This window comes from Meles meles, chromosome 10 (genome assembly GCF_922984935.1).
Source record: "Meles meles chromosome 10, mMelMel3.1 paternal haplotype, whole genome shotgun sequence".
Classification (NCBI taxonomy): domain Eukaryota; kingdom Metazoa; phylum Chordata; class Mammalia; order Carnivora; family Mustelidae; genus Meles; species Meles meles.
In genome coordinates, this window is record NC_060075.1 from 89,156,017 (window position 1) to 89,181,683 (window position 25,667).

The 25,667-nt window shown below is 46.0% G+C and overlaps 1 protein-coding gene across 15 annotated transcripts in view; it reads right to left on the bottom strand.

Moving 5' to 3' along the window:
* The window catches only part of SRPK2 (SRSF protein kinase 2), a 244,859-nt gene that overhangs the window by 15,155 nt on the left and 204,037 nt on the right, over positions 1 to 25,667 (bottom strand). For all 15 annotated transcript variants that reach the window (XM_046021593.1, XM_046021591.1, XM_046021598.1 and 12 more), the window contains 7 exons: positions 23,614 to 23,720; positions 12,389 to 12,554; positions 11,214 to 11,239; positions 9,554 to 9,800; positions 8,348 to 8,830; positions 2,144 to 2,244; positions 1,925 to 2,032 (listed from right to left, as the gene is read on the bottom strand). In XM_046021593.1, coding sequence (XP_045877549.1) covers positions 1,925 to 2,032; positions 2,144 to 2,244; positions 8,348 to 8,830; positions 9,554 to 9,800; positions 11,214 to 11,239; positions 12,389 to 12,554; positions 23,614 to 23,720 — 1,238 coding nt within the window. The remainder of the gene's footprint in view (positions 1 to 1,924; positions 2,033 to 2,143; positions 2,245 to 8,347; positions 8,831 to 9,553; positions 9,801 to 11,213; positions 11,240 to 12,388; positions 12,555 to 23,613; positions 23,721 to 25,667) is intronic.

Consider the following 25,667-nt stretch of genomic DNA (forward strand, 5'->3'; position numbering starts at 1 on the left):
GGATGGAAGGTGGGGGTGGGGAACAAGGCTTGCCCCCTTCCAGAAAGAAAAAAGAAAAAAGAAAAAAAATCACCCTGGTGACAACCAACTGAATTAAAAACTTTTAAAAACCCTCCAAATAGCCCTCGAAGTCCTGAAGGAGTTTACACCTACTCTGGGGGAGGGAGGCAGGAGAAGAAAGGAGATAGACTGTGAGCGGAAGTGGCCAGGATGCGGATACCGCATGAGGGGGCAAGTCCGGACTCATGGAAAACAAGGCAGACAACGGGTACAGAAGTATTCTGACAGCTCCACCATTGTCCTCCTACCTCTGCGATTCTGCCCTGTTTTTCTGGTTATATCACCAAAATTTAACACCCTAAATTAGAAGCCCAGGATCTCAGAGTTGAAAGAGCCCTCAAGATCTAATTCAGGGCAGCCTGGTATGGTCCCTTCTGTGTTGCTGGGGACATGTAAGGCTTGACCTCATCACATCCTGAAATGGAACATTTCTCTCCTTCCTACTGACCTCGGCTCCTGCGGCTTCCAGCCCCTGCCCCCACCCCCGCGCTCCAGAGTCCCCATCCTCCCTGTCCCTCCCTGCACAGCAGTCTCCAAATTCAAAGCAGCCATCACAGGCCCACCAGCTCTTTTCACCATTCTTTTCCACAGCTAGCACAGCAAAGACCTAAGTTCTGAAAAACTTAGTTTTAAAAATTATTATCTGGTACGATTTGTCAGGGCAAAGTGGGAACAGAAAGGCACAGCTGCATTGGTGGTATGGTGGTTAGCATAGCTGCCTTCCAGAAAGGTACAGTTTCCAATCTATTGCCTGAGATCTTCGTAACTTTACACAAACATCTACTTTTTTCCATATCATCTAGCACCACGCTTTCTACCGTAGCATCGGAGGGCTTCCTGCACGGCCAACTCTGAAGAACTGTTAATCTCTGAATAACAATGACATACATTTCCTCATTGCTCTTTTTATTAAGAAGACAAGTGCCAAGTTTCATACACAAAGCCTCTTGTTTTAAATATATCAGAGAATTTGGAGGAAAAAAAATGAACTTCAAGAAAAACATGAATAGCACCCCAAGCACCCCCCCCCCCCCCCCCCGGACGCCCTGGCTGGGAAACAGGGTCAAGAAAGAGGAACTGAACTTGGCTTATGGATGAGGGCCCACTCACGCTCATCAAGTCACAGGTCAGCAGTAAGTGAGAAAAAGGCCCCGGTGAGGGCCTGGGGTGCAGTGTGGATACAAGCAATCTCGCGATGCAGCCAAGAAATAAAGACACACGGGGGAAAGAAGAGGCGTCCTGAGGCCCTGACGAGACGCCGTCATGTTCTCCCTGGGAACAGACTCAAAGAGGATCGTGCAGCTGCTGTGTCTGTAAGTCAGGGGAGAGCCTCCAGCAATAAGCCAGAATATTCTCTAGATTTTGCCTTACAAAAGAGAGACATTCCACACTGGCACAAAGGGAAATCCTTTCCTCTGCGGTCAGGACAGTTCTGCCAGAGGTCACCAAGACGGGCTCCTGCCTTTCGACCTCCATCTTCCCCTCAGACACCACTGCCTCCTCATCCTCCACAGCACGAGTGAAGGGCAAACCTGCTGACGGCCTGCAAGCTTTCAGAAACCAGGAGGAATTACTTGAAGTGACTTTGTCTCCAGAGCAGAGGGTGTGATTCTCGGGGCAGTGGCCTGAAGAGGGCCTTGACCAGAGACTATCTATCTTAAGACTAAATCAGAGATGCCCAACCCCAAACACCCCTGAGAAGAACTCAACTCTTCCAATTCTCAACAACTCAAGGCAGCGCGCATGCCCTCACCCATCCCACGGTCGGGAAAATGCACGCCATAAGCCGCGGTGGGACTGTCCCATCGCGAGCATTAAGGGGATGAGCCTTTGCACAGAAGAGAGTGGCCGAGGCCGTCCTTACCATACACGCTGTGCTCCAGATGTCAGCAGGCGTACTGTAACCTGCCCCTATTAAAACCTCTATGGATCTGTACTGACGCGTCTGGATGTCTTCCGTGAAGTGTTTATGCTGCAAGGGAACACACTGCATTACCAGGGAGGAAATCAGGTGTTAAGACCAAAAAGTGTCTTCTAATATATGATCATGAGCAAAATGTTCTAGAAAGAAAACTCTACTTACCACCCAACAAGCATTTCCCAGGTCGGCAATTTTAACTCTAATTTTCTCTGCGTTCCGCGGATCCAGGGGATTCACCAACAAGTCGGCCGCCCGGGTTTTTGCTGGCATGAGCAAACAGCAGGACAGTTAGTGTTGGGACACAGGGTCTGCATGTGTGCACACAGTGCTTGCTGGCCACAATCTCCTTTCCTAGACAACTGATGGGATGATCACTTAGGCCTGGAACTCTGTAAGTTGAACTCAACAGAATTTTAAATTCTTGGTCTCCATTCCTGGAAGATAGTTCATAAAAGAGAGCACACTGCGCTGCCCAGACACCTCCCTGCCGTGGCCTTGTCCTTTCTTCTTATATCCTGGCTTCCTTCACCTCTAGGTTGACGCTACTCAGCTTCCTATCGTGTCTTTCTAGCCTCTCCTCACTGCAGCAGAGCCCACAGCAGACCACATCGAGTCCACCGGCACGTCATCACGTGAAACCTGAAGGAAGTGAAGACATGTCCTGAGGTCTGATCCCCCTGTAAGTGACACGTGTCCACCTGGTAACCACCTGACCTGCCTCTCCTTCTGCTTGGGCTGAGCACACAGACCTCAAAGTTTAGGTGATGGCTGATTCACAAATACAGATGAAAGGCCACGACTAATCAGCTTGGGTTTAGCCCAGATTTAAACCCAGGGTGAACTGGAACTTGGAGAGAAGCTCAACGGCAGACACAGGGTCACCAGGCTTCCTAGACTTCCTGAGCCAGAAAAGCTTCTCAGACAAGTCCAGACATGCCCGTCTCAAACACAGTTAACCAGGGGCAACTGACAAAGAAAAGCCACTTGGAGGGACCCAGACAGAAAATCCTGAAGCGAGTAAGCGTCTTCACACCTCCCGCAGACCAAAAGCTTGGATTTCTAGAAGGGATGAGTTATGACCATGGCTCTTATTTCCTGTAGAAATCATTCTGAAATGGTATTTACAGACTAAACCGAAAAGTCCACTCAACGCAGAATACTGAATACCCCTTCGTTTGCTCAAAGCTGGGCACTGCGAAAGCACACACAGCCTCTTTCAGGGGACACCTGTGCCACCTTGAGCCCCGGGCTCAAGGGCGCTCTGACTCCAGGGCATTCCCACACAAGTGGCAAGGCCACCACACTCACCTGTTAGCAGCACAGCAAGTAGGCAAGGCAGCCAGGAGCTGGGGCACCCACAGAGCTCCCCAACATCTTAACCCTCAAGACCCACTCCTCAGGCCTGTGGGTCAACGTGGACAGGCCAGGCTCACGTGTTCCCTTTTTGCCATCTGCCCTATGACCACTTTCTTTTAAGGATGCGGGTGTGCTGTGGGCTTCACCAAAGGCGGACTGAGGTGGCAGAACAAACAGGAACTCACAAAGGAAGAGAAGGAAAGCAGCAGAGACCCACATGAGGAGCAAAATGTTTATGGTGACTGGGGGGCAGGCAGAGAACAGAGCTTCAGGACAAACATCAACACGCTGACCCAGTGGAGAGGGGGCGGCACTAGAAATGGTCAGACGAATCCTCCATGTCACTCAGTCAAGGAGAGCCAGCAGGCAAGAGCACGGAAGCTGAAGTCTGCAGAAGGGGGCTCCAGAGGTTAGAGCACTGATCTTGAAGTCTGAAGAACAGGATTCAAATCGAAGTTTCAACACCAACAAGTTATAAGACTCTGGCATGTGACTCAAATTCTGTGAGGCTCAGTGCTCCAGAAAGAAAAGAAGAGGAAGGGGCCATGCTACCCCCACCCAAACCAACCAATCAGCATAGGAAGCCAGACCACCCTCCCCCCAAATCCCAGCAGAGGCTTCCACCGGTCAGAACCAAAGCCCCCTACCAGAGAGCAGAGGGGAAGCGAAACAATTCTGAATGACGGTCTAAAGAAGAAGGGGGTGAAGCTCCAGTTCTGATTAGCCCAGAGTAAGTTGGTGCCCTGGGGTACTCGTGGGGAAGGAGGGGTGTGTGATCACCACCCATTCCCAGGTATTTATAAAGACGTCTCCCAGGAGCTGCATTATTCAAGTAAGTTAGAGGAAACGCACTGTAAAAAACACAGCATCGCACATGTTCAATATAGTTTCTTTGCATTTAACCCCCCTCATTTATGATCACTAGACAAAGTCTCTTTGGTGACAGGTGGTTATCCTCCTGGTTCAGGTTGGTCAGCAGGGACCCTGCTCACAATGCCTTCCAAGTAAGAGGGAATTCATTTCAGAACTTTAACTGGCGAAGAACACAAAGCAGGCTTCTAAAGGAGAATCAACTTGCATTTCTGACTTCCTTCTCTCAGTGTGATGATTCCCTGGGCCAGGGTACTTGACTGCAACCCTCAACAAAGCCCATTTAAACACAGGGATGCTCGCGCCTGCTGTGTCCTCATACCAACTTCGCTTTGCCCGGGAACCAGCCGGCTCCTCTGACTACGTCATCACTGCAGTGGCCTCCCACAGCCCTTCCGCGTTCTCCGCCTCTGCCAGGAGGGGATGAAAAGTGGGAAGAGAGAGGTGGGAGAGGTCATTTTAGGAAGGACTGGAGCTCTCAAATCCTCTCCCATGACCTGCTATCTGAGGGACGCTGTTCCTTCCACATGAAGCCATCTTAGAAATGAGTGAGATGGCAGCGTGGTTCCTGAGTGACCACGCAGCCGTCCCCGCTCATCTGCAAGGTGCTGTGCTGGACTCACGCTCTTTACTGTACTTTAAAACGTCCTCACAGTAGAGGTGTGGACACCCTGTCCGTCAGTGGCTCCTGTGCCAGCCCGGAAGGAGCAGCCCTGGGAGAACTGAATGCCCGAGCCTGGCCCATTCATTCACCCAGTATGTACCCAGTCCCTTCTGCGCACTATCCTGGCACTCAGAACAGCATGAACAAGATGTGTAAGGCTCCCACCACACCCCAAATGAGGAAACTCACATGTCAGTAGGCAACGAAGTAAATAAAATGGTGGAGTCACATGCCATGTCAGAAAAGAAAGAAGAAAAACAAAGAAAGGAGATGGGACGATGAGGGTGTGCAGGGGACGTCTTTCCAGAGAAGGTGATGTGTGAGAAGACGCCTGAACAAAGGGGGACGCGAAGGGCGAGAGGCTCTGGGCAGAGGGCCACAGCAAGTGCGAAGTGCCAAGAAGGAGAAACAAGCGAGCATGCTCGAGAGCCATGAGGAAGGAGCCACTGTGGGAGGGCGGGGCAGGGGGCAGCGCCAGAGAATGGGCGGCAGAGAGCTCCTGAGCTCTGCAGAGTGATGCCTCGGGGTGCGACAGCACTGGAGGTCCTAGGGAGCGCGGGAGGGGAGATGACAGGATGTGCTTTGAAAAGCTCTCTCTGGACTGCCCTACAGAGGACAGGCCGGGCAGCAAGAGTCACAGCGAGGGCAGCGACCTGGGTCCTGCTGTCTCAACCTTCAGTGGCCACCCAGGCACTCCAGGGAAAAGTCCACACCCTTCCACCTGGCATGTAAGTTCTCCCTCCACCCTTCCCTTCTGGCCTTTCTCTTCTACTACGCCCTGATGTGTGTAAGCTCTGCTCTAACGACAAGGACCCACCAACTCTGAACACAGCCATCTCTGTGGCCTCATGCTCACCCTGACCTTCTCACGCAGGAGGCTACGCATGGTTGTCAAACCAACACTGAGGGCCTCCGGACCAAGAACTGGATAAAGAAATCCTGTCCCTGGTGTGTACCTAGAATTTTACAATAGTGGTCAGAGATTCGGATCAACACAAAAAACCGGCCTCCTATTTCTCCCTGACAGGACACTGGCGCAGCAGAAAGGCTCCTAGGGATGGAGCGTGTGCCAGACAGAAAATTCTGGTGCTGAATGGGAAAGGCAGGACCAAGCGAAGAAGAGGAGAAACAGCCAGCCATCAGGGGTCTGCTCGTTACTCCGTAAAGCACTGACTTAGATGCCAAAGATACAAAGATAACGCACATGGCTCTCAAAGATGTCATATCCTAGCGAGGAAGGTAATGGAAAAAACGAGGGTTCAGCTAAGAGGAGCATGAGCAGTAGGTGAGAGGAGAAAGGCAACAGGCCAGCTGGGGAAACCGGGCAGGGCCTGTGTGGAGCTGCCGGCTGGCAAAAGAGTGAAGTTGGCCAAAAAGACGAACCATGGATCCTGAGGAGGAAATGTTCTGAGCAGTAGAAAAAGCGTCAGCAAAGGCACAGAAGCGTGAGCAAACATGCCATTTGCACACAGACACTCTTCATTAGATCCTGAAAATAAGCCGGGGAGAAGCTATTATACTTGTAATCGTGGAACTCTTCCCCCATTTACTCCTTTAATAAAGAATGTTTGCATATCCATGTCCACAGAGACATGTTTATGAATTTTACATGCTACTGTTCCTATATATTCTGTACATGATAAAAGCTTAGAAAAAAATTAGTCACAAGAACCACTTGGAGACACACTGACTCCAGCCTGGGGCAGGGAGGGTATGAACTGGGAATGTGGTTCCGGAAACCAAGGAAGCCTGCAAAGAATGATGGGGTTGTGTCAACAGGACAGAAGAGACAACTGGAAGAGGCTCGTGTGGCCCAAATTTGGGACAGTTCAAGCATCCAACAACTAGAAGCTGTAAATGATTACAGACATCAGGTGGGGAGGCTCGCCTGGAGAGAGCATGAACAGCCTCACCTTCTCCATCTCCTCCATCGGGCTACTCCTGAGTTACAGCGTTTTGTAACAGACCAGTGATCCAGCAAGCAAACCGTTTTCCGGAGTTCTGTGAGCTGCTGTAACATGTTAACTGAACCTGAACCGGGGGACGTGGGCATGTCCAAGTCATGGCCCATGAGTCAGAAGCATGGGTGACAACATGGGCTTGTCACTGGTGTATGAAGGGGGTGGGGGTGTCTTGTGGGACTGAGGTTCTTTTTTTTTAAGATTTTATTTATTTGTCAGAGAGAGATACCCACACAAGCAGGGGGAGCAGTAGGCAGAGAGAGAGAGGGAGAAGCCTCCAGTGCAGGGCTGTATTTCAGGACCCCAGGATCATGCCCTGAGCCAAAGGCAGACACTTAATCAAATGAGCCACCCAGCCGCCTCTGGGACTGAGCCCTTCACCTGTGGGATCTGATGCTATCCCTAGATGGTGTCAGAATTAAGCTAAATCGTAGGACACCCAGCTGGTGTCAGAAAAGTTTCTGGTGTAGGGAAAATGGCCTACATACCCATTAGGTGACCAAAGGTGTCAGAAGTAGTGTGTGAGAGTAAAGAAGACACACAGAAGTGAGGCTTTCCCTCGATGAACCCACCTTCCATGTGAATGCATTTATTTTATAAGCACCTTCAAAGAGTTCTTGATCAGGGTAAAAGTGAAAAGGAACAGGGTATTCCATCCAAGTAAGAAAAAAAAATAACCCACATCCTGAGGACAATTAGCTAGAGCCAACGAGGAACACAGACGGCTGTGCAGGTCTCCCACCTGCTGGCCTGAGGGGCTGCAGGATTCTGTGGGCTCTTGCAGGGCTGGGTCACTGACGCGTCATGTGGTAAACTCTCTTGTCAGCAGAGGGAGCAGAGGAGGTTTCTGAGTCACTCCTCTGCGGGCTGGAACAGAAACCATCCGTGATGCCCTGCGTTTGCTTACTGGGGCCCCTAGCATGACTCGGGCAGAGACAGGTCATGTGGCATTCACTCTCAAAATACGGGTTTGACAGAGATCATCATCACATTAAAATCCATGCCACTTCCTCTAAAATGGCTTTAACATTTCAGTAGCAGAGTTCTACAGTCAGGAACAACCATCAAAATAAAATAAGAGAATTTTTCCTCAATACAGACAAAGAGCAGGTGTATTTTTTTCCCTGAATACAAACGAAATGAAACAAAACCCAAAAACTGAATATAACCTATCAGATGGAAGCACAATTAGGAACCACACACTCTATAAAAGCTACAGTACGTGTAAGCCGCTGGACCGGGGAGGTTTTCGCAACCATGGATGTCACTAGTTACAGAAGGATTAACAGAAGCTCCGAAACGGGACTGATACTCAGAGAGCGAGAGAAAACCTACATGGCACCGAGTACATCGGAAATTGCACCACTGATTCGGGAGCACAACAGAAACACAACGAGAACAGTTAATGCACACATACATGATGTGACCATCTCCAACCGATCCCTTCTCAGCTTGTGTCAAGGATACGATACCCAGGCCACTGTAAGCAGACACCTGGTGGGGAAGGACACTTACTTTTTGGCAAATCTCCAGTGCTGGAGGCTGAAACCGTCCGGCTTCTATCGTGGGATGGACTGCTTTCCTCAGGCTCGGTAAGTGGGGATCCCTCGGAAAGTGCAGAGCCACAAGCCACAGGTTCTAAGGGCCCAGAGAACAACGATGTGGAAAACTCTGGAAACTGTGACTCGGGAATTTTATGCCGTCCATTTGGCAATTCCCCATTGAATTGTTCATAGGAGCTGCTATACGTGTAATCGCTTTCTGCATTTGGCTCTTCGAGGTTATATTCCTCAGGGTTTGGGCAATCTTCTTCTTCATCATCTTCATCATCCAGCTGCTGTTCCAGTAAGAACGGGCCATTCTCAATATGACCGTTGGTTTTGGGGGATTCTATCCACGCAGGGTCTGTGTTGGTCAGCTCCTGTTCAACATCGTCTTCATCTTTCTCAGTGTTTTCTTTCTCGGTGTCTTCTTTCTCTTCCTGGTCCTCAGCCTCACCTTAAAAAGTTGATGGGTTCAGAATCAGAACGTGTCACTCTCCTTAACACAGTGGCACTAAGCACATACTTCCTCCAACAAAAGACAATTTTGAACGTACTTAATTTATGTCCCTCGACAGCCCCCCCCCCCCCGCCCCAAAGTAAGCTTTATACCCAGCATGGGGTTCGAACTCATGACCCTGAGGATCAAGTTACATGCTCCAGCGGCCAAGCCAGCCAGGCACCCCTCTATGCGCTTGATTTATGTACTACCGAGCAAAAGGCCTCTTGGCTCTCAGGGTAAGATCTTAGGTTTTCTAAATCTTATTTTTCATTTAGTAAATGATTGGCTAACTCTTATTAGGAAGAAGTCAGATTTAGGGAAAATGACTATTTATAAATAGAGGTGCCTTTCCACTTCTACCCTCTCCTCTACAACCTTCTGAAAATGTCTGTGGGTACATTACTGTTAGGTTAAAGGTTAATTACAAAATAAAGAACAATCATTGGCACAATCAAGACATGGTGTCAGACTTTCTCCATTTTTAAAAAACTGTTTTGAAATACTAACATATTTCTGGCATTCATTTTACAAATGAAGTGGCAGGTGGTTTGGTTTCCCATATTCCCCAACCGGGAGCTGGTAAGAATCACCCTCATGTGTGAAGGAGCAGCACAAGTGAGCTGCGCGGCAACCCGGCGGGAGCCCAGGGAGGGAGCTGCAGGCCCCATGCGGACTGACCGTTGTCATTGGTGGGCTCGCCCTCGGCCGCGTCCTCTAAGCCGGCAGCTTTGAGTTTGCCCTCTGGGCCGTACCCGTCGTCCCGTTCGTTGGAAGGTGCCGCCGACGTGATGTTTTCTTCTATTATTTTCCTTTCGGCTTCTCGTTCCAATTCTTCTATTTCCTGCAGGCGCTTTTCCAGCAACTCAGCCTGCCTTTTCTGCTTCTTCTTCAGTTTTTTCTTCTTGTTCTTAGATATTTTTCCTATCTACAACATGTCAAGAAAATGCCACAGGTCAGTCTGCCTCTTGGGGAAGCACTACACGAGAGGCCCAGCGCCGGCGGCGCGGCAAACATGGACAAGTCCTGTTTCCTCAGGGCTTATTCGTGAACAACAAATGCCCAGACATGACAGCCATGTCGTACTTGGGGTTACAGTGATACCAGAAAAAACAAGCCTAACATCAAGTAACGGGGCTACTAGCAGGGACACAAGGGAGCTCTACAGAGGGACACAAGGCTCCCTTCCCAGAAGTCTGTTTCAGTTCAACTTTAAGAACAGAAAATGCTGAGACACTCTGGCCTTTGAACAAGAAGCACCTCTGGCAAGTTCTATCTCCCGCTGCCTCCACACAAACTAACAGTATGTCCTCTCCTTCCTGTCCTCCCTGACTCTCTGCCTGCCGACACGGGTGCCCTGCCCTGTCTACAGCACTGCTGGTGTTTGGGTCTCACACACTGAGCTGCTACCAACAGCCAGGACTGCAGAAACGGTCAGCCATCAGTACACCAAGTCAAGGAGAAAAAGACAAAGCCACAGGCTCGGCCTGCCTCCGATCAGGCCATGTGACTGGGCAAGTGCTGGCAACACAGCCTCCAGTCTTGCTACAGAACCAGTCCTCAAAACGAGCTGCTCGGATCACCGCAGGCCTGGAGACAACGACTCAGCACCTCAGCAAGCCGGGTGGCATAATTATCCCAACTTCCTCTGGTCCTGGGACTTTCGTTCCAAAGCTCAATTTCTCGACATTTCCTTTCAAATGCTTCTGGTTCTTAAAGCTCTTCCAAAATTTGTAAGTGACTCACCAATTCAAGATCTACGTATTCTATCCTCTACTGGAGCTGAGCAGGTGGAGGGACACTGGGGTAAGACTTCATTCCAAGCAGCTTGTTTCATACCACACACAGACAATACTCTTCCATATTTAACTATGCTGGAAAACAAACTGCGAGTACAAGCTTCAGAAAAGTAGGTATCTTAGAGGCAAATCGGAACTAATTTTAAGGGTTTTATAATAATCATACTTCAAGCTCTATCTTGATCACATCACATTTCACCAGGCTCAGCCAACAGCATCCCAGAAAGTGCATAGGGAAAATGAAGATCAAATGTGGAAAAGCTCGAACTACACCAACTCTAAAAATCACAATCACTTCAACTTACCGAAATAGCAAGTCTCATATATTCAAGGATATATATATATATTCACAAACATGCCTGTCTTTTGTATTACTATGTATTAAACATCTACAATTGAGAACATAACAGAACAAGGTACAATCCATTCCCCCCAAACCACCTTAAATGGAAAACAGTTGCAAAAAAGCGGAGACTACTGTCGTAACTTGAAAAGCTGCTTCTGACGCGACGGTGAATACAAGCATACAGGTAAGTACTTACGGGCTTTTGCTGCGGAGCCGTACTCACTAAAACAAAATGAGACAAAATGAATGTTTAGAGGAAAACAGATCTGTATCTTTACGCAGGTAACCTGAATTGTAAAATGAAAGCAATTATTGCCTTTTAATGGCTATCCAACATCAAAAGAGCTAAACATCAGAGCTTCTTAGTCATCAAGATCTAAAGAAAGCTGACTCAACTCAAATGACAGGCTCTGCAAAGGCACAGCAGCCGCTGTTCCTATGAAGACACGTCTCTTATTTTTTATTTATCAAGAATTAAATACCCACTCGTTTCAAAACAGGTCAATCCCTAAGCTCTGACCAGTAACTTAAGAAAATGGAGAAGAGTTCACAAATGTCACATAGTCATCTAACTGAATTTGTTACACAGACAATAAAATGAACAATTTAGGAGATGTACATCTGTGTTTGAAAACTAGTTGGCAAGTCTATGCAGCGGAAATAAATCAAATATTCTAGAAATGCCGCGACCGGTCTTTGCGGGCATCTTTAAGAAACCCCCTAGTGGGAAACAAGACGAGGAGGCAGTGCCTCTCCTGAGAGCCAGGTCAGTCACTTGACCATAGCCCCTCAGCGACACACTCGCCTGACAACACACCAGGGGGCAGATCATGTGAAGAGATGGCGAGAGTGGTCCCTGCGTCCCCACAGCCATTACTCTCCGTCAAAACCAGACGGAAAACTCTAGATGCCAATACTCAAGGCAGCTGGCCTTCTCCCACCCTTGAGTCTTTTGTAACCCATTCCAAACCCGCCAGTTAGACTCGGATCGATGACTAACCAGAGGCTAGGAGGCATTCTAAAAAACCAGAGAACAGTTCTGAGGACTACAGGTCACTACAAGCAAGCTGTTACTGCGCCCTCCTCTGCAGACGAGTGCGCAGCACCAGACAATGTTCCAACGTAGATGAAGCAGTTCGTAAGATTTCAAACGCTCTTTCAAGGGAGGATAAAGTTAAGCAACTCAAATATTAAAGCAGAATTTAACTGGGGCATCTTCCTTTTCAAAAAAAGGTCTCGTGATTTCTAGCAATCAGACTCTTCCAAAAGTTCCTACGAGGTACACATTTGACTCAACTGCCTTCAGCGCGCAGCTCTGCCAGCTCTCGATGCCCCCAAACAAACTGGAACAAGCCAGTTCGGTGCCCTCACCTGCAGACCCTGAAGGAGGAGGAGCACCTGCTTTCTGCCACTCGGTGGCCTCGGCTGCCATTCTTCTCACATACGCGTCATCCACACACATCAAGATGTTCTCCGGCTTTATGTCAGTATGAATGATCTTGCACTTACTGTGCAGATAATCTAACCCCTGAAGGACCTGGTCGGAGTAAATCAAGAGAGGACAGGAGTTAATACCTTCGTTGTTCAACATTTGTAAAATCGGTAACATAATTACATGGCACCAAACACAACAGACACGAAGGCTGCTTAGTAAAAATCTGCCCCCGCCCCGGCCCCCAGAGCAGCCAGCACCTTCCCATGAGCTACCGATGTGCATCGTTCTGGTGATTCTTTACGTTCATGGGAGCAAGCACACCTGCACATATAGTTTGTTTGTAAAACTTTCTTGAAATGTAAATTACATATGATTCACCCTTTCTGGTGTACAATTCAATGTTTTTAGATGTGTACCATCACCGCTATGTAAATTAAAACATTTTACCCATGGGCAGTCACTCTCCCTCTCCTCTCAGCTCCCAGCCCTAGGCAACCATGAGTCTACTTTCTATCTGCACACATCTGCTGGTTGTGAACATTTCATATAAACAGAATCTACAAAGTGGTCTTTTGTAACCGGCGTGATGTTGTAAAGGTTCGCCCCTGTGTAGCGTGTACCTCCTTCCGCTCCTGTAACTGCCGTAATACTCCACTGGACATGCCGCATCTCATCGTGCTGTTCAACTCATGGGTATTGGGACTGTTTCCCCTTTTTGGTTCCGACAAAGAGTACTGCTCTGCACATTCACGGAGGAGTTTTTGTGCACACAAACGTTTTTATTTTGGGGGGGGGCATACCTGGAGTACAGCCGTTGGGTCACAGGGTAACTCTGGTTTTCTACAGCGGCCGCACCTCGTCCCATTCCCACGAGCAACGTAGGAAGGTTCCACCCTCCGCGTCATGGCCTACACTTCGTTATCTGTCTTTTTATTTTAGTCACCATGGTGGGTGTGATGTGTGATCTGCATCTCTGTGATGTTTCATGATGTGTATGAATTTTTAATAGCGCAAGAAAAGAGCATTAAATAGCTGTGGAATCCAGACCACACAAGAGCACCAAACCCAAAGAAACTGCTGGACCAGAATATCCACGAAAACTAAACCCACAAAACTTAGAGTGCATTGACCTAGATACAGGGTCACAGTATTTCTGGAATTCTTTCCGTTAGAGAGGAATTCTTTCAATTCTTCCCGTCAACAAAAATATATTTTTTAGGGGTGCCTGGGAGGCTCAGTGGGTTAAGCCTCTGCCTTCGGCTCAGGTCATGATCCCAGGGTCCTGGGATCGAGCCCCGCATCGGGCTCTCTGCTCAGCGGGGAACCTGCTTCCTCCTCTCTCTCTGCCTGCCTCTCTACCTACTTGTGATCTCTCTTTTGTCAAATAAATAAATAAAATCTTAAAAAATCTATATATATTTAAATATTCCCATAATGTTCCTGTACATTATAAATTCTATATATAATATTTATATATTAAATATTAGCATTTAATAAATATCATAGGGGCACTTGGGTGGCTCAGTGGGTTAAAGCCTCTGCCTTCAGCTCAGGTCATGATCCCGGGGTCCTGGGATTGAGCCCTGCATCAGCCTTTCTGCTCAGCGGTGAGCCTGCTTCCCCCCGCCCCCACTCTGCCTGCCTCTCTGCCTACTTGTGATCTCTGTCAAATAAATGAATAAAATCTTTTTTAAAAAATAAGTAAATAAATAAATATCATCATACACTTTAAATCGTTTAGAGGTCTTGTCCACAACAGACAAGGAAGTGGGAAAAACACAAGGAGCAGACACATAATATGTGTTTCCAACTCTCGAAAGTTCTCCCCAACAGCCCCATGCTTCTCTCTGCTGTAAATGGCTAAGCAACCTTAATAGACAATAGCATTGGGAAATGAGGGGTCAGAGGTTCCACAAGGAAAATGAGAAAAGGAAAAACCCATCTCATAACCACGATGACAATCTCTACACTCATCTAAAGTAAACTTCCCTGGGAAGGGAAGACTGACCAAGCACCAGTCAAGCTCCTGTAATAGGTCAGGCACCTAATTCCAGGTGTCTGACACACAGCAACACACGAAGCTCCTCGGGGCTTAGAGCCCCTCTGTCCTCAGAGAGCTTACTGTCTTATGCCAGGAGGAGGAAATAATAACAGAAGGTAAAGCACTTGGGGTTTTTTTGCCTGAAAATTACTATTTAATGTTTGCAATAGTACTGTGATTAGAACTATTAAATTATGTTTAAAACATCAAAGGATGAGGAAGAAAGATTCATTATACGTTTCTATAAAGAATTAGGTTATAATCCAGATGGGAACACAATCCAGGTACCTATATGTTATTCACTGACATTCATACATCTTCTTTGTTCAAAATGAAATAATATGGGGAATTTTTATATTTGAATAACAAGAGAGATTCTGAGAAGTGCAAGAAATTAATGTACAGGAACAGTAATGATTTCTAACCTACGGAGGCAAAGGAATAAGATTTTTGAGAAACTTTAAACAGATTAAAATTATTCCAACTGAAATTGCATTTCAGTGATCAAATATTAACTCAGAGTATAAATGTCAGCATCTTCTTACTACCATTTCATGTCTGAGTCACTCCTGTCTTTCCAACCTGAGCTCTTTTGTGGTGGTCTGGTTGTCTTACTGTGTGGGAGGCTGCACAAGTAAGAGTTAATGTGATCCAGCATCCAGATGTGTTCATGAGTTCCCAATGAAAAGCAGGCACTTGAGATGAACACAATGTTCTCAGCAAGAAGTTAAGGTTCCAGATTTTTAAAATATTTGCATTGGCATGCCACTAGGTTACCTTTCCTTAAGAAGCACAGCTTATAATGTCTAACGATGAACACAGACGAAGAATGGACTGCTGAGACAGATTAAGTATGTTAATTAAGATAATGCAAATTTTAAAGGAAATAACTGACAGACATAGCACAGTGTGGTGTTAAAACACAACCCTGGGGGGCGCCTGGGTGGCTCAGTGGGTTAAAGCCTCTGCCTTCGGCTCAGGTCATGATCCCAGGGTCCTGGGATCGAGCCCCACATCAGGCTCTCTGCTCAGCAGGGAGCGCGCTTCCCTTCCTCTCTCTCTGCCTGCCTTTCTGCCTACTGTCTCTTCTGCCTCTGTCTGTCAAATGTCAAATAAATAATAAATAAAATCTTTAAAAACAAACAAACAAACAAAAAAACACAACCCTGGGACTCACCACTCCCAGACTGTGGCCACATCACGCACTCACTAGGCAAGGTCCGCACACTGTCTGAGCCTCCATTTTCACATTAAAAAATGGGAGGAATGTAGGTACTAAGTAGAAATATGGTAAGAGTTACTCTATGGAAACTCTACAAAAAACAAGGTCTAGCTCACAGGATGCTCAACATTAATGGGAGAACTGAACTAAGTCCAAACACTTATATTGACATCAACAAAATAACTCTAACTTTGCTAAGTCACTTACTAAACTTCTCTGAGTCTATTTTCTCCCACCTATGAGTGGGCTATCCCTGATAAATTCTGTGGTACATCCCAGCAATGAAATTCTGATGCCTTAATTTAATTCCGAACTACAATTTTTTTTTTAAAGTCTCCAGCTGTAGACTAAAAAGAATGGTTATTTTGAAAAATAGCATTTCTGTTCTCAGCCAGTGAAGTTTAAAGCAATAAAGCACCCCAGAATTCAGAATAAACAGTAATGATGGGCAATCTCATAACCATTTATGCAGAATAACTAAGATGATGCAAAAAAAAAAAGAGAGAGAGAAAAGCAGTGAATCAAGCTTCATGCCCAAGGATAGAGTTCCTCTTGCAAAATCTGAAAAACAGAGTTAAAATAAAAGGAGCCTTTACTCATTTTCTGTGTTTCCTGCACTTGCCATGCCCAGTATATTTTTCTTGCCTAAAAAAACATACTTCACCTCATCAGCAGGAGGCAGCAGAGGCTGCAGACAACCCTGCCGACTGTCTGCTGAAATCTAAACCACCAAGAGAGCTGAGACCAGTCTGAGCACAGCCTGGGGCGGGGCTGCATCTCATTCAGAGGAGCTAGATCACACCCTCGGAAGCAGGGGCCGGTTTTGTGAAGTCGGACGGGCAGGCTAGCAGCCTATCAGTGAAGGCAGAGCCCAGGCCTCGGAGCCAGGAGCCCCCAGTTCTGCTCCAGATACTAACTAGCTATGGCTCGGAGCAAGTCCCCTTCCCTGACCTCAAATTCATCTGTAAAGTAAGGGGCTTGGTCAGACAGTCCCTTAGGTTACTCTCTATACGCCTGTGAAGATGGTGGAGATGGTCAGCTGCTGGCGTGAGTGACATAAAGCTGCTCCTCTTGCTGCAGCACGTTACAACAATCCCCGTGATGCTGCAGATACAAGAGGAGGAGTGAGCTGAGAGGAATGTGGGAAATTCCCTCAGAGCTGTCTTCTGGGCCCTGCTCACTCCCCAGAAAATGAAGCTTCCTTCAAAATCCTAAATTGTAGAGAGAAACAGAATGAGAGCAACTTTCTACATTATTTTCTGACTCTGGTCACCACATGGGGACTTTCTTCCTTCCACACCTGAACAAAGGACAGGGGGCGAGGAGACTTGGCTGGGCTCTTACTCTGTAAGGCCTTATTATGCAGCAGCCGGGCCAACAGGCAGCGGGAGGGGCTGACCCAGGCAGGAGCCCTTCGACAAGATACTAATACCTCGTGGCGTGAAGGAAAGCACACCTGAGGATTCTCCTTAGGCCTGGACACCATCTACTAGGAAAGCTAAGGCTCTCATGGATTTCTTTTTTTCACTGAACAGACATGAGGTAAACCCTACAAGCTGATTCTGAAAATTCTGACAAACTGAATGGGGAAGTGTGGGGATCCCTGCTCAGTGGAAGAGGTGGGTGTGTGCGCACACACAAGTTTCAGAGGACACTGTGCTTGTCTCCTGTGACACGAAACAGCCTTCTGCCCTGTGTTCTAACTCGGGACTACTGAGAATCCGTGAGAAAACCCTGCAGCCGTTCTGAAAGCAGTCGGAAGGAAAAGAGAAAGCCTCCGCGCCCGGCCTGTAGAGGACGCCGCAGAGCGCTGCACTGGGAAAGAGGCTCACCCCATTTCATAGATGAGGACCCACCTTCCGAGGATTCCGAGTTAGGACAGAACCATATGTACCACCACAATGAATATAAAAATTAATCTTCTGTTCTATCATTGAGTCCTGGCTCAGTGATCATGAATTCATGGGTAACTAGGAATAGGGACATAAATGAAACGGTCAACAGATACTCAGTGCAGACAAAGGCATTCAGTGCTAACAGGCAACTCAGCCTGCCCAAGCAGGGCCCGGTTCTTCACCTGCCCCCGGAACCCCCGCCCCACAGAAGAGCAGGGTGTGCAAAAGCACTGCACTGCACAAGCCGCCTTGGCTAAACAGCACAGCACAGATTACCAATTACAGATCACTTAGTAAGTAACACCTGATGGCTATTCTTTTAAATACTCTTAATTGCCAGTTCTACTATTAAGGCAAAGAATTACCACAAACAGAACCACAAACGCACACTTTTCACAAACACGTGCTATCACCTAAATGCTCCCAGGTCTTTCCATGTAGACGTTTCATAGGACCTTGCAGTTGAGAGCATGGGTTCTGGAATTACACCACCTGAATTCAAATCAGCGCTTCAAAAAGAGGGGTGTCAAAGAGTACTGTCAATGCTTGTGACAATTATGGTTATAGAAAAGAGTAATAAGAATTTTTTTTAATATATTTTATTTATTTGTCAGAGAGAAAGGGAGAGAGACACAGAGAGCAAGCACAAGCAGGGGAAGCAGCAGGCAGAGGGAGAAGCAGACTCCCTGTGTAGTAAGATCAATGCAGGACTCAATCCCAAGACCCTGGGATCATGACCTGAGCCAAAGGCAGCCGCTTCAAGGACTGAGCCACCCAGGCATCCCAAAAGAGTAATAAAAATTTAAAAATCCAGAGCTTCAAGCTCCAACTGCTAGTTTTCCCAGTACCATAGCAAAGTCACCAAAATCAGGGCCTTGCCCTTACCAAGAGGCCACTTCCTTTCACATTCCTGTAAAGGGTAATGAACTAAACCATAAGGTTTTAAAAAGTAAAATGTCAGCTACCCCTTCAACATACAAGCAAGTCAAAGCCAGGCCGAGAGGAGAGCAGTATGTAAAGAAGCCACACCTTCCACGCTCCACAGTAAACACAGCCAACGCGAGCGCCGGTCTCTTCTGGATGCAGAAGGAAGAGCAAGACATGAACCAGACCTCACTACAGCCGACTTCAAAAGCAGCACGGAAAGCTGGGGGTGAACAGACTAACACAAGCCTCCACGCCTGAGCCAGAGCAGCCTGGGAGAAGCCGCACAGAGCTTGCCAGACACCACCAGCACGGGCCTCTCCCCGCCCAGCACAAGCCACCAGTACTACATGAGGAGCTTAGAACTGACCAACGGACTGACAACAGTGCACGGGAAACCCTGAAAAGACAGATGATTCAACCGTCATTACTTTTAAAACGCGAACTAGGGGTAATGCTGGTCTACAAGCCCATAAATCACAGAAAGTGAGCCATTTTGTAGAATAAAAAGAGGAACGTATACTGCTTTCATTTAAGGAAAGAGCGCATCAAAAACATTCTTTGACCACCTCTGGCACAAGGGAAGCTCCAAAGAGACACAGGATTCACAGAGAACTCATAACTCCAGAAGCCTGCACACAGGTGGGGACACACTGGCCGCTTCACGCTGGTCACCACGCCAGACGCTTAATCCAATCCCTCCGTGTTAACTCCACAAATTACCTATTACCATCCCAGCTTTACAAAGGAGAAAACAGGCTCACAGAGGCTACATCATCAAAAAAGGGTCACAAAACGGTACGTGCCAAAGGTATGATGTGAAGTGAGGCCTCCTGGCAAGGCACCTAGCAGGGGCACCTCCCCTATCCCGGTGGTTTTCGCCCAAGAGGGAATTCCGCCTCCTCAGGAACACCCAAGGAAGTTGAGAGACTTTTAAAACCATCACAGCTGGGGTGGCGGTGGCTGATACAGGCATCTAGTTGGTTGAGGGTAGTGGATGCTGGTGAAGATCCTACAAGACAGATCCCCACAACAAAGAACTGTCCAGTCTAAAATGTGAGTAGTGCTGGGACTCCGGGGCTGAGGCCCACGCAGAAAGATGCTGTGATCATCAGGGAAGGCCCAAATGGAGGTGTAGGTAGATTGAGGAGGCAACAAAGAGCATTCCTAACCAGGGCAGTGTGGGAAGCCTTCATCATGGAAACAGGTTGAGTCTTTCAAAGCATGGGTAGAAAAGAAAGGGTCCTATTTTCGGCAGCCTAAGACAAAAGAAATGATCAAAGATGTGCAGCTAAAAAATGGCCAGGTGAGTACTTCCTCTAAAATACATACAAAATGAAACTAGTAAAAACTTATGAATAAAAACTCATATTTTAAATGAGTTTAATGAGTTTAAATGAATATTTTAAATGAGTTTAAATGAATAAAAACTCATTATTTATAAAAAATAAATATGCATTTATAAATGCCTGGGCATCTTTGAACATTCATAAGAGACTGGTAACTTGGTTGACTCTGGGTGAGAAACTGGGTGCCAGAAAGACGTAACCGTTTAGAACACTTACATGCGTTACTTATTTAAAAGATTTTTAATGGGAAAACATTTACCTGCCAGGAGATAAAAGCTGAATCGGGATTTGCAAGGGGAAATATGGGCTGATACGAGATGGCAGAAAACCTTAAAGAGTTTCATAGGAAGAATAGTGATTTAACTTTTACTGGACATTAGGCCAAGTACAATTCTAAAGGCATCCTACGCTGCTTGGCAAATGCTAAAGGTAAAACCTCCATAGCCAAGTGCTCTGGGTACGAATGCCCATTCCACAGCTTACTGCTTTTTTAAGTCACTTCCTGAGTGGAGGCAAGTTACTTAAACTCTCCACACCTCCGTTCCTCTTCTGTAAAATCAGAAGGGTAAAAATACCTATTTCAAAGAGTTACTGTGAAGAGTCAACAGATTAAAATTTGCAAAGTACTTACAATGCTGCCCGGCACATACTAAGTAGCACTGAATAAAAATCTGTGATAATTAATGGTAGCATCCCTTTACATGTAACAATAATCGTGCAAGGAAGGTATCTTTATTATTCCCATTTTATTCATGATGAACTTGTGGCTTAAGGAGGTTAGGGAACTTAGCTCAAGTTCCAAGTTAGAAAAGGGTACATCTTTTTTTTTTTTTTTTTTTTTTTTTAAGATTTATTTATTTGACAGAGATCACAAGTGGGCAAAGAGGCAGGCAGAGAGAGAGGAGGAAGCAGGCTCCCCACTGAGCAGAGAGCCCAATGCGGGGCTCGATCCCAGGACCCTGGGAACGTGACCTGAGCCAAAGGCAGAGGCTTTAACCCACTGAGCCACCCAGGCGCCCCTAGAAAAGGGTACATCTTGACACCAAAACCCGAGTTCGTTCTCCCGCCACATGTAGCTTCCTGAAAGCAAACATTAAGCCTCAGACAACACGCACTGGAAAGCCACTAAAGGTTTCGAAGTGAAGCAAAGTTTTGTTTTGGAAGGTAATTGTCAGTGGAAAGGAGATAAAAATTGGCACAGGGAATGGAGTAGGGATGCGCAGGCCTCTGGGAGAGTGGAGAGCAGCACACAAAAAGGTACTGGCTGGAGGTGCTAAGGGTCTGAACTAAGGACAATGGTGCTGGAAAGGGAAAGATCAGGAGTAAAAGGCACAACACAGGAGGAAAGGAGGGCCAGGCGACCAGTGAAGCATGCCAAGTGACAGACGATGGGGGACTGGAATGGGGTCAGCCACACCTGACTCTGAAGACAAGGGAGGCCACATAGTGACAGAGTGTTAGAAAGCTGGTCTACCTTGTCTGTTCTGGGAAGCACTGAAACTGTGAGGTCTATTAATAAAGGATTGTCCCTCTATTACCTAGGAGTCAAAAGTACTGAATCCATAGGCTGAATCTAAAGAAATGAAAGGAATTCCAGGTGATGTAGATTATTAACTGGATAGATAACAATTTACCACTTTGAAAGTTACAAGTTTAGGGAAAGAAATCCAGAATTGACATCTTTCTTATATAAAATTAAAGGTGGGGTCACGCTAAAAGCAAAACTTCTAAATATTGCCTATAATAACTTAAGTAAAGAAAATGAAAATTCCACTTTGAAACTTTTCTAGACCAATAAAACGCTGTAAGAGCTCTCAGTCTGCAAAGTTCAGTGTATGTGAATTACACACTCATTAAAATCATTTGTTCATTTGGCAAGGACCCATGAAAATTTCATTAAACTCCAAGAATTTCATCTTTAGATTTACAGACTCTCTCACTTGCTGAGAAAGGTTACATTTTGTTTTCCCGTTCAGGAACACAAAATAAGTATCAACGGCTCATCTGTGAAGTCATGTCCTTTCAGTGCCCAGCGTGAGCTGTGCTGTGGTCAGTGACCTCAGGCAGCCACAGACAGCTTTCAAAGTACCAGGTTCCAGGGGATGACAGACCTAAGTGAAATAGACGCAAGCTGGGGTTTCTCAAATTATTTGCTTTTTGTTAGAATCTGTAAATCTTAATATTTTCAGGATTTATCAAGAGATAAAATTAAGACATTTTTTCAGAGTTTTAACAAGATGACTTTTTAGAGTTCAGAGTTGCCACTAATAGCTATAAATACCAAAGTGTCATTTAGGGATCAAAAAATTCCAGTAAAGGTTAATTGCCATCGTTAAAGGGAAATTGTTTTTTGGTTTGAGATATTAGCCATGTTCAAATAATAAGTTAAAATGCTACTATCTAAAATCTAAAAGGGAACAGAACAGTATTATTAATCCAGAGCTGGCCACAAGTCCGCAAAGGGCATGTGCGTGTACCCAACATAATATTGTGCACAGAACAGGATTTCCCTGGATAAGCCAAGGCAAAAAGCGCCTTTCTCTCTCTGGCCTCTCCTTTCACCGGACATCTATAATGCTAAAAGACAAGCTGCCAATTTGCAATGCAAAGAAACAAAGATAAATAACAACACTCAGGCTGACTAAGCAATGCTACCTATATACAATTTCAAAAGCAAAATCCAAGATGCTTTCACAAACCAATTTAAGCTCCAAAATCTTCATAAAATGGGTTTAAAAACCTAGTCCTGTGCATATATGCAAATATCATCTGCGGAAGGTTCTTTTGTAGGCGCCCAGCACTTGAATTCACAATTCTTTAATTGTGAATCATTCCCTGATTCTTTTCCTATGTAAGAATTGTAGATGGAGGCCTGTGTTTTGAGTCTAAAAACCTCCCCCCCCCCCCACCCAACCCCAAGCACTAGCTTAAGCTCTGGGCCTAAAGGAGCAAGGGATGGGTGCCAAATCACCTAGCCCTTTTCTTGAGCAAACCAAGTAAACCCCCTGATAAATCACTTACTCTGCAGAATTGACCATGGCAATTGTCCATGATACCAGAACAGGTAATTCAGAATAAGTCGTATCCACAACTTTCCTAATGTAGGCTATAAAGGCAATGAGGAATACAGACTGATGTATTCCATGCAGAAAACTGAATCTGGTAAATTTTCTAATTAGGAGACCTTCCACATGTGTAGACTTTTATTCTATCAATCTTTGCTGGAACATCGTCCCTGAACCAGACCCCAGCTAAAGGTTTCCTTCTGTCCAGACAACTGAACAGAGTACAAATCTAACATAATACTCCATATATAACCTCAACATTCCTTATATTATCTTTCATTTAGCCTCCATCCAAAGAGACATGGAAACAGTAAAAGAACACAATTCATCTATTTCTTCTGAATTATTTGGGAACTAAGTGGGACATTTCACAGTAATGATATTAGATTTCTCAGTATGCCGTATCACTTACCTTAAAAAAAGGTCAGTACACCAAAAGAAATGTATGCCTGACATTTACATACTGCCCCCTATACAAGACAGAATGGCACATGACTAAATAACTATAAAGTTGACATAACAAGTTCAACATGTTATGCACTGTATATACATGTATGTATTTATGAAACAAGGATTATATTTATACGAATGTGTGTGTGTATTTAAGAACAGGAAAGTCAAGCCAGTTAGGAAGTAGAGGATGGGGACGGCCCACACATCCTCACCTGCCGAATGATACTCTTCACACAACGAACTGGGAGGCCTTGGTAGTTGGACTTGATGATCCACTTGAGGAGATGGTGGCCGAGTACTTCGAAGACCATGCAGACATCTGGGACATGGTAAAGGATCATCCAGATACGTTTCCTGGAGTGATGCAATTACTCAAAGCAGCAACTTGGTGGCACTTGGCAATGTTTTCTTTATAAAATACAACATTACGGGCACCTGGGTGACGTAGTCAGTTAAGTATCTGACCCTTGGTTTCAGTTTGGGTCATGATCTCAGGGTTGTGAGATCGAGCCCCACATGGGGCTCCATGCTCATCACGGAAACTGCTTGGGATTCTTCCTCTCCCTCTCCACCCCGTTCTGCCCCTCCCCCTGCTTGTGCATACCTGCACTCTCTCTCTTAAAAAACAAAACAAAAATAAAAGCCACTTTAAAATGCAATGTTACTACTATCAATAATAGTGGTCATGTGCTGTTTCTCACCAAAATAAACAGATCTAACATTTCCTAAGTACTTATATCTTCTATGTTTCTCAATGTATGCTCGTCAAACAATGTGCCTAGCCCCACACAGAAGTGGCCACAGTGAATCCAGGAGCTGGAAGAGCTTTCTGGCATCACACAGTCCCAAGGTGGACTGGCCATGATGTAAACCCACACCTCCCTGCACTCTTGCTCATTTCAACACCCCCTCCCTGATCATTAGTCGTAATGAAAGTGAGCAAGGCTAAAACCTCATAAAAACTAACTGGGGGGGGGACCCAAAAAACTCTGTCTTTAGGCAATCAAGGAGGACACTTAATTCCAATACATGAAACGCTTTATAAAATAGAAATTTAAAAAACACAGTGAAGATACTTAATCTTTTCCTTCAATAGTATCTTTCATTGCAGAACCAGATCAACTTTAATATTCTAGGAAGTTTTCAATAACATAGGATCACAATATAAGACATGGCACTTAAGACCCACTTACGGGGCACCTGTGTGGCTCAGTTGGTTAAGCGACTGACTTCGGCTCAGGTTATGATCCTGGAGTCCCAGGATCAAGTCCAGCATCCAGCTCCCTGCTCAGCAGGGAGTCTGCTTCTCCCTCTGACCCTCCCTGCTTTCATGCTCTCTCTCTCTCCCTCTCTCATTCTCTCAAATAATTAAATAAAATAAAATTTTAAAAAGATCTACTTAAAAGAATTAAATCTATGGATTCTGAGGTATTGTGTTTCTTGTTTTTGTTTTTTTTTTTTTAAGATTTTATCTATTTATTTATTTGTCAGAGAGAGAGAGAGGGAGAACCCAAGCAGGTAGAGCAGCAGGCAGAAGCAGAGAGAGAAGCAGGTTCCCTGCTGAGCAAGGAGCCCGATGTGGGACTCGATCCCAGGACCCCGGGATTAAGACCTGAGCCGAAGGCAGCAGCTTAACCAACTAAGCCACCTAGGCGTCCCGTTTCTTGTTGTTTTGAAGATTTTATTTATTTATTTGATAGAGAAAGACACACCAAGAGAGGGAACACAAGCAGGGGGAGTAGGAGAGGGAGAAGCAGGCTTCCTGCCAAGCAGGGAGCCCGATATGGGACTCGATCCCAGAACCCTGAAATCACGACCTGAGTCGAAGGCAGGTGCCCAACGACTGAGCCACCCAGGCGTTCCTCTTCTTTCTTTTTTTTAAATAGAAATCTAGTCCGCTGCAGACTTTCCGGGACTGTGACCCACCCAAGCCCATCATACAAACATATTCATGTTATTCATACAGGAAGATTTAAAATGGCTCTGAAACTTCTTGAGAGTACATCTGGAAGCCTACAGATAGACTATTAAAGCAGGTTAGTTGATTTAATATTTTCTACAATATCTGGATCTACCAAATCACATCATCACAATAACTGCTGCTTTAAATACTTTTAATGAAAATTAAAAAAAGAAAACATTTCTACAGTGGGGAACATTATAAACTTATGCATAGGTAATCTAAAGCCACTATTTCCCGAATCATTATAAAAAAACGCAAACTAAGGATTAGCATTAGTAAAAGACAGAGAATCAAAGGCCAAGA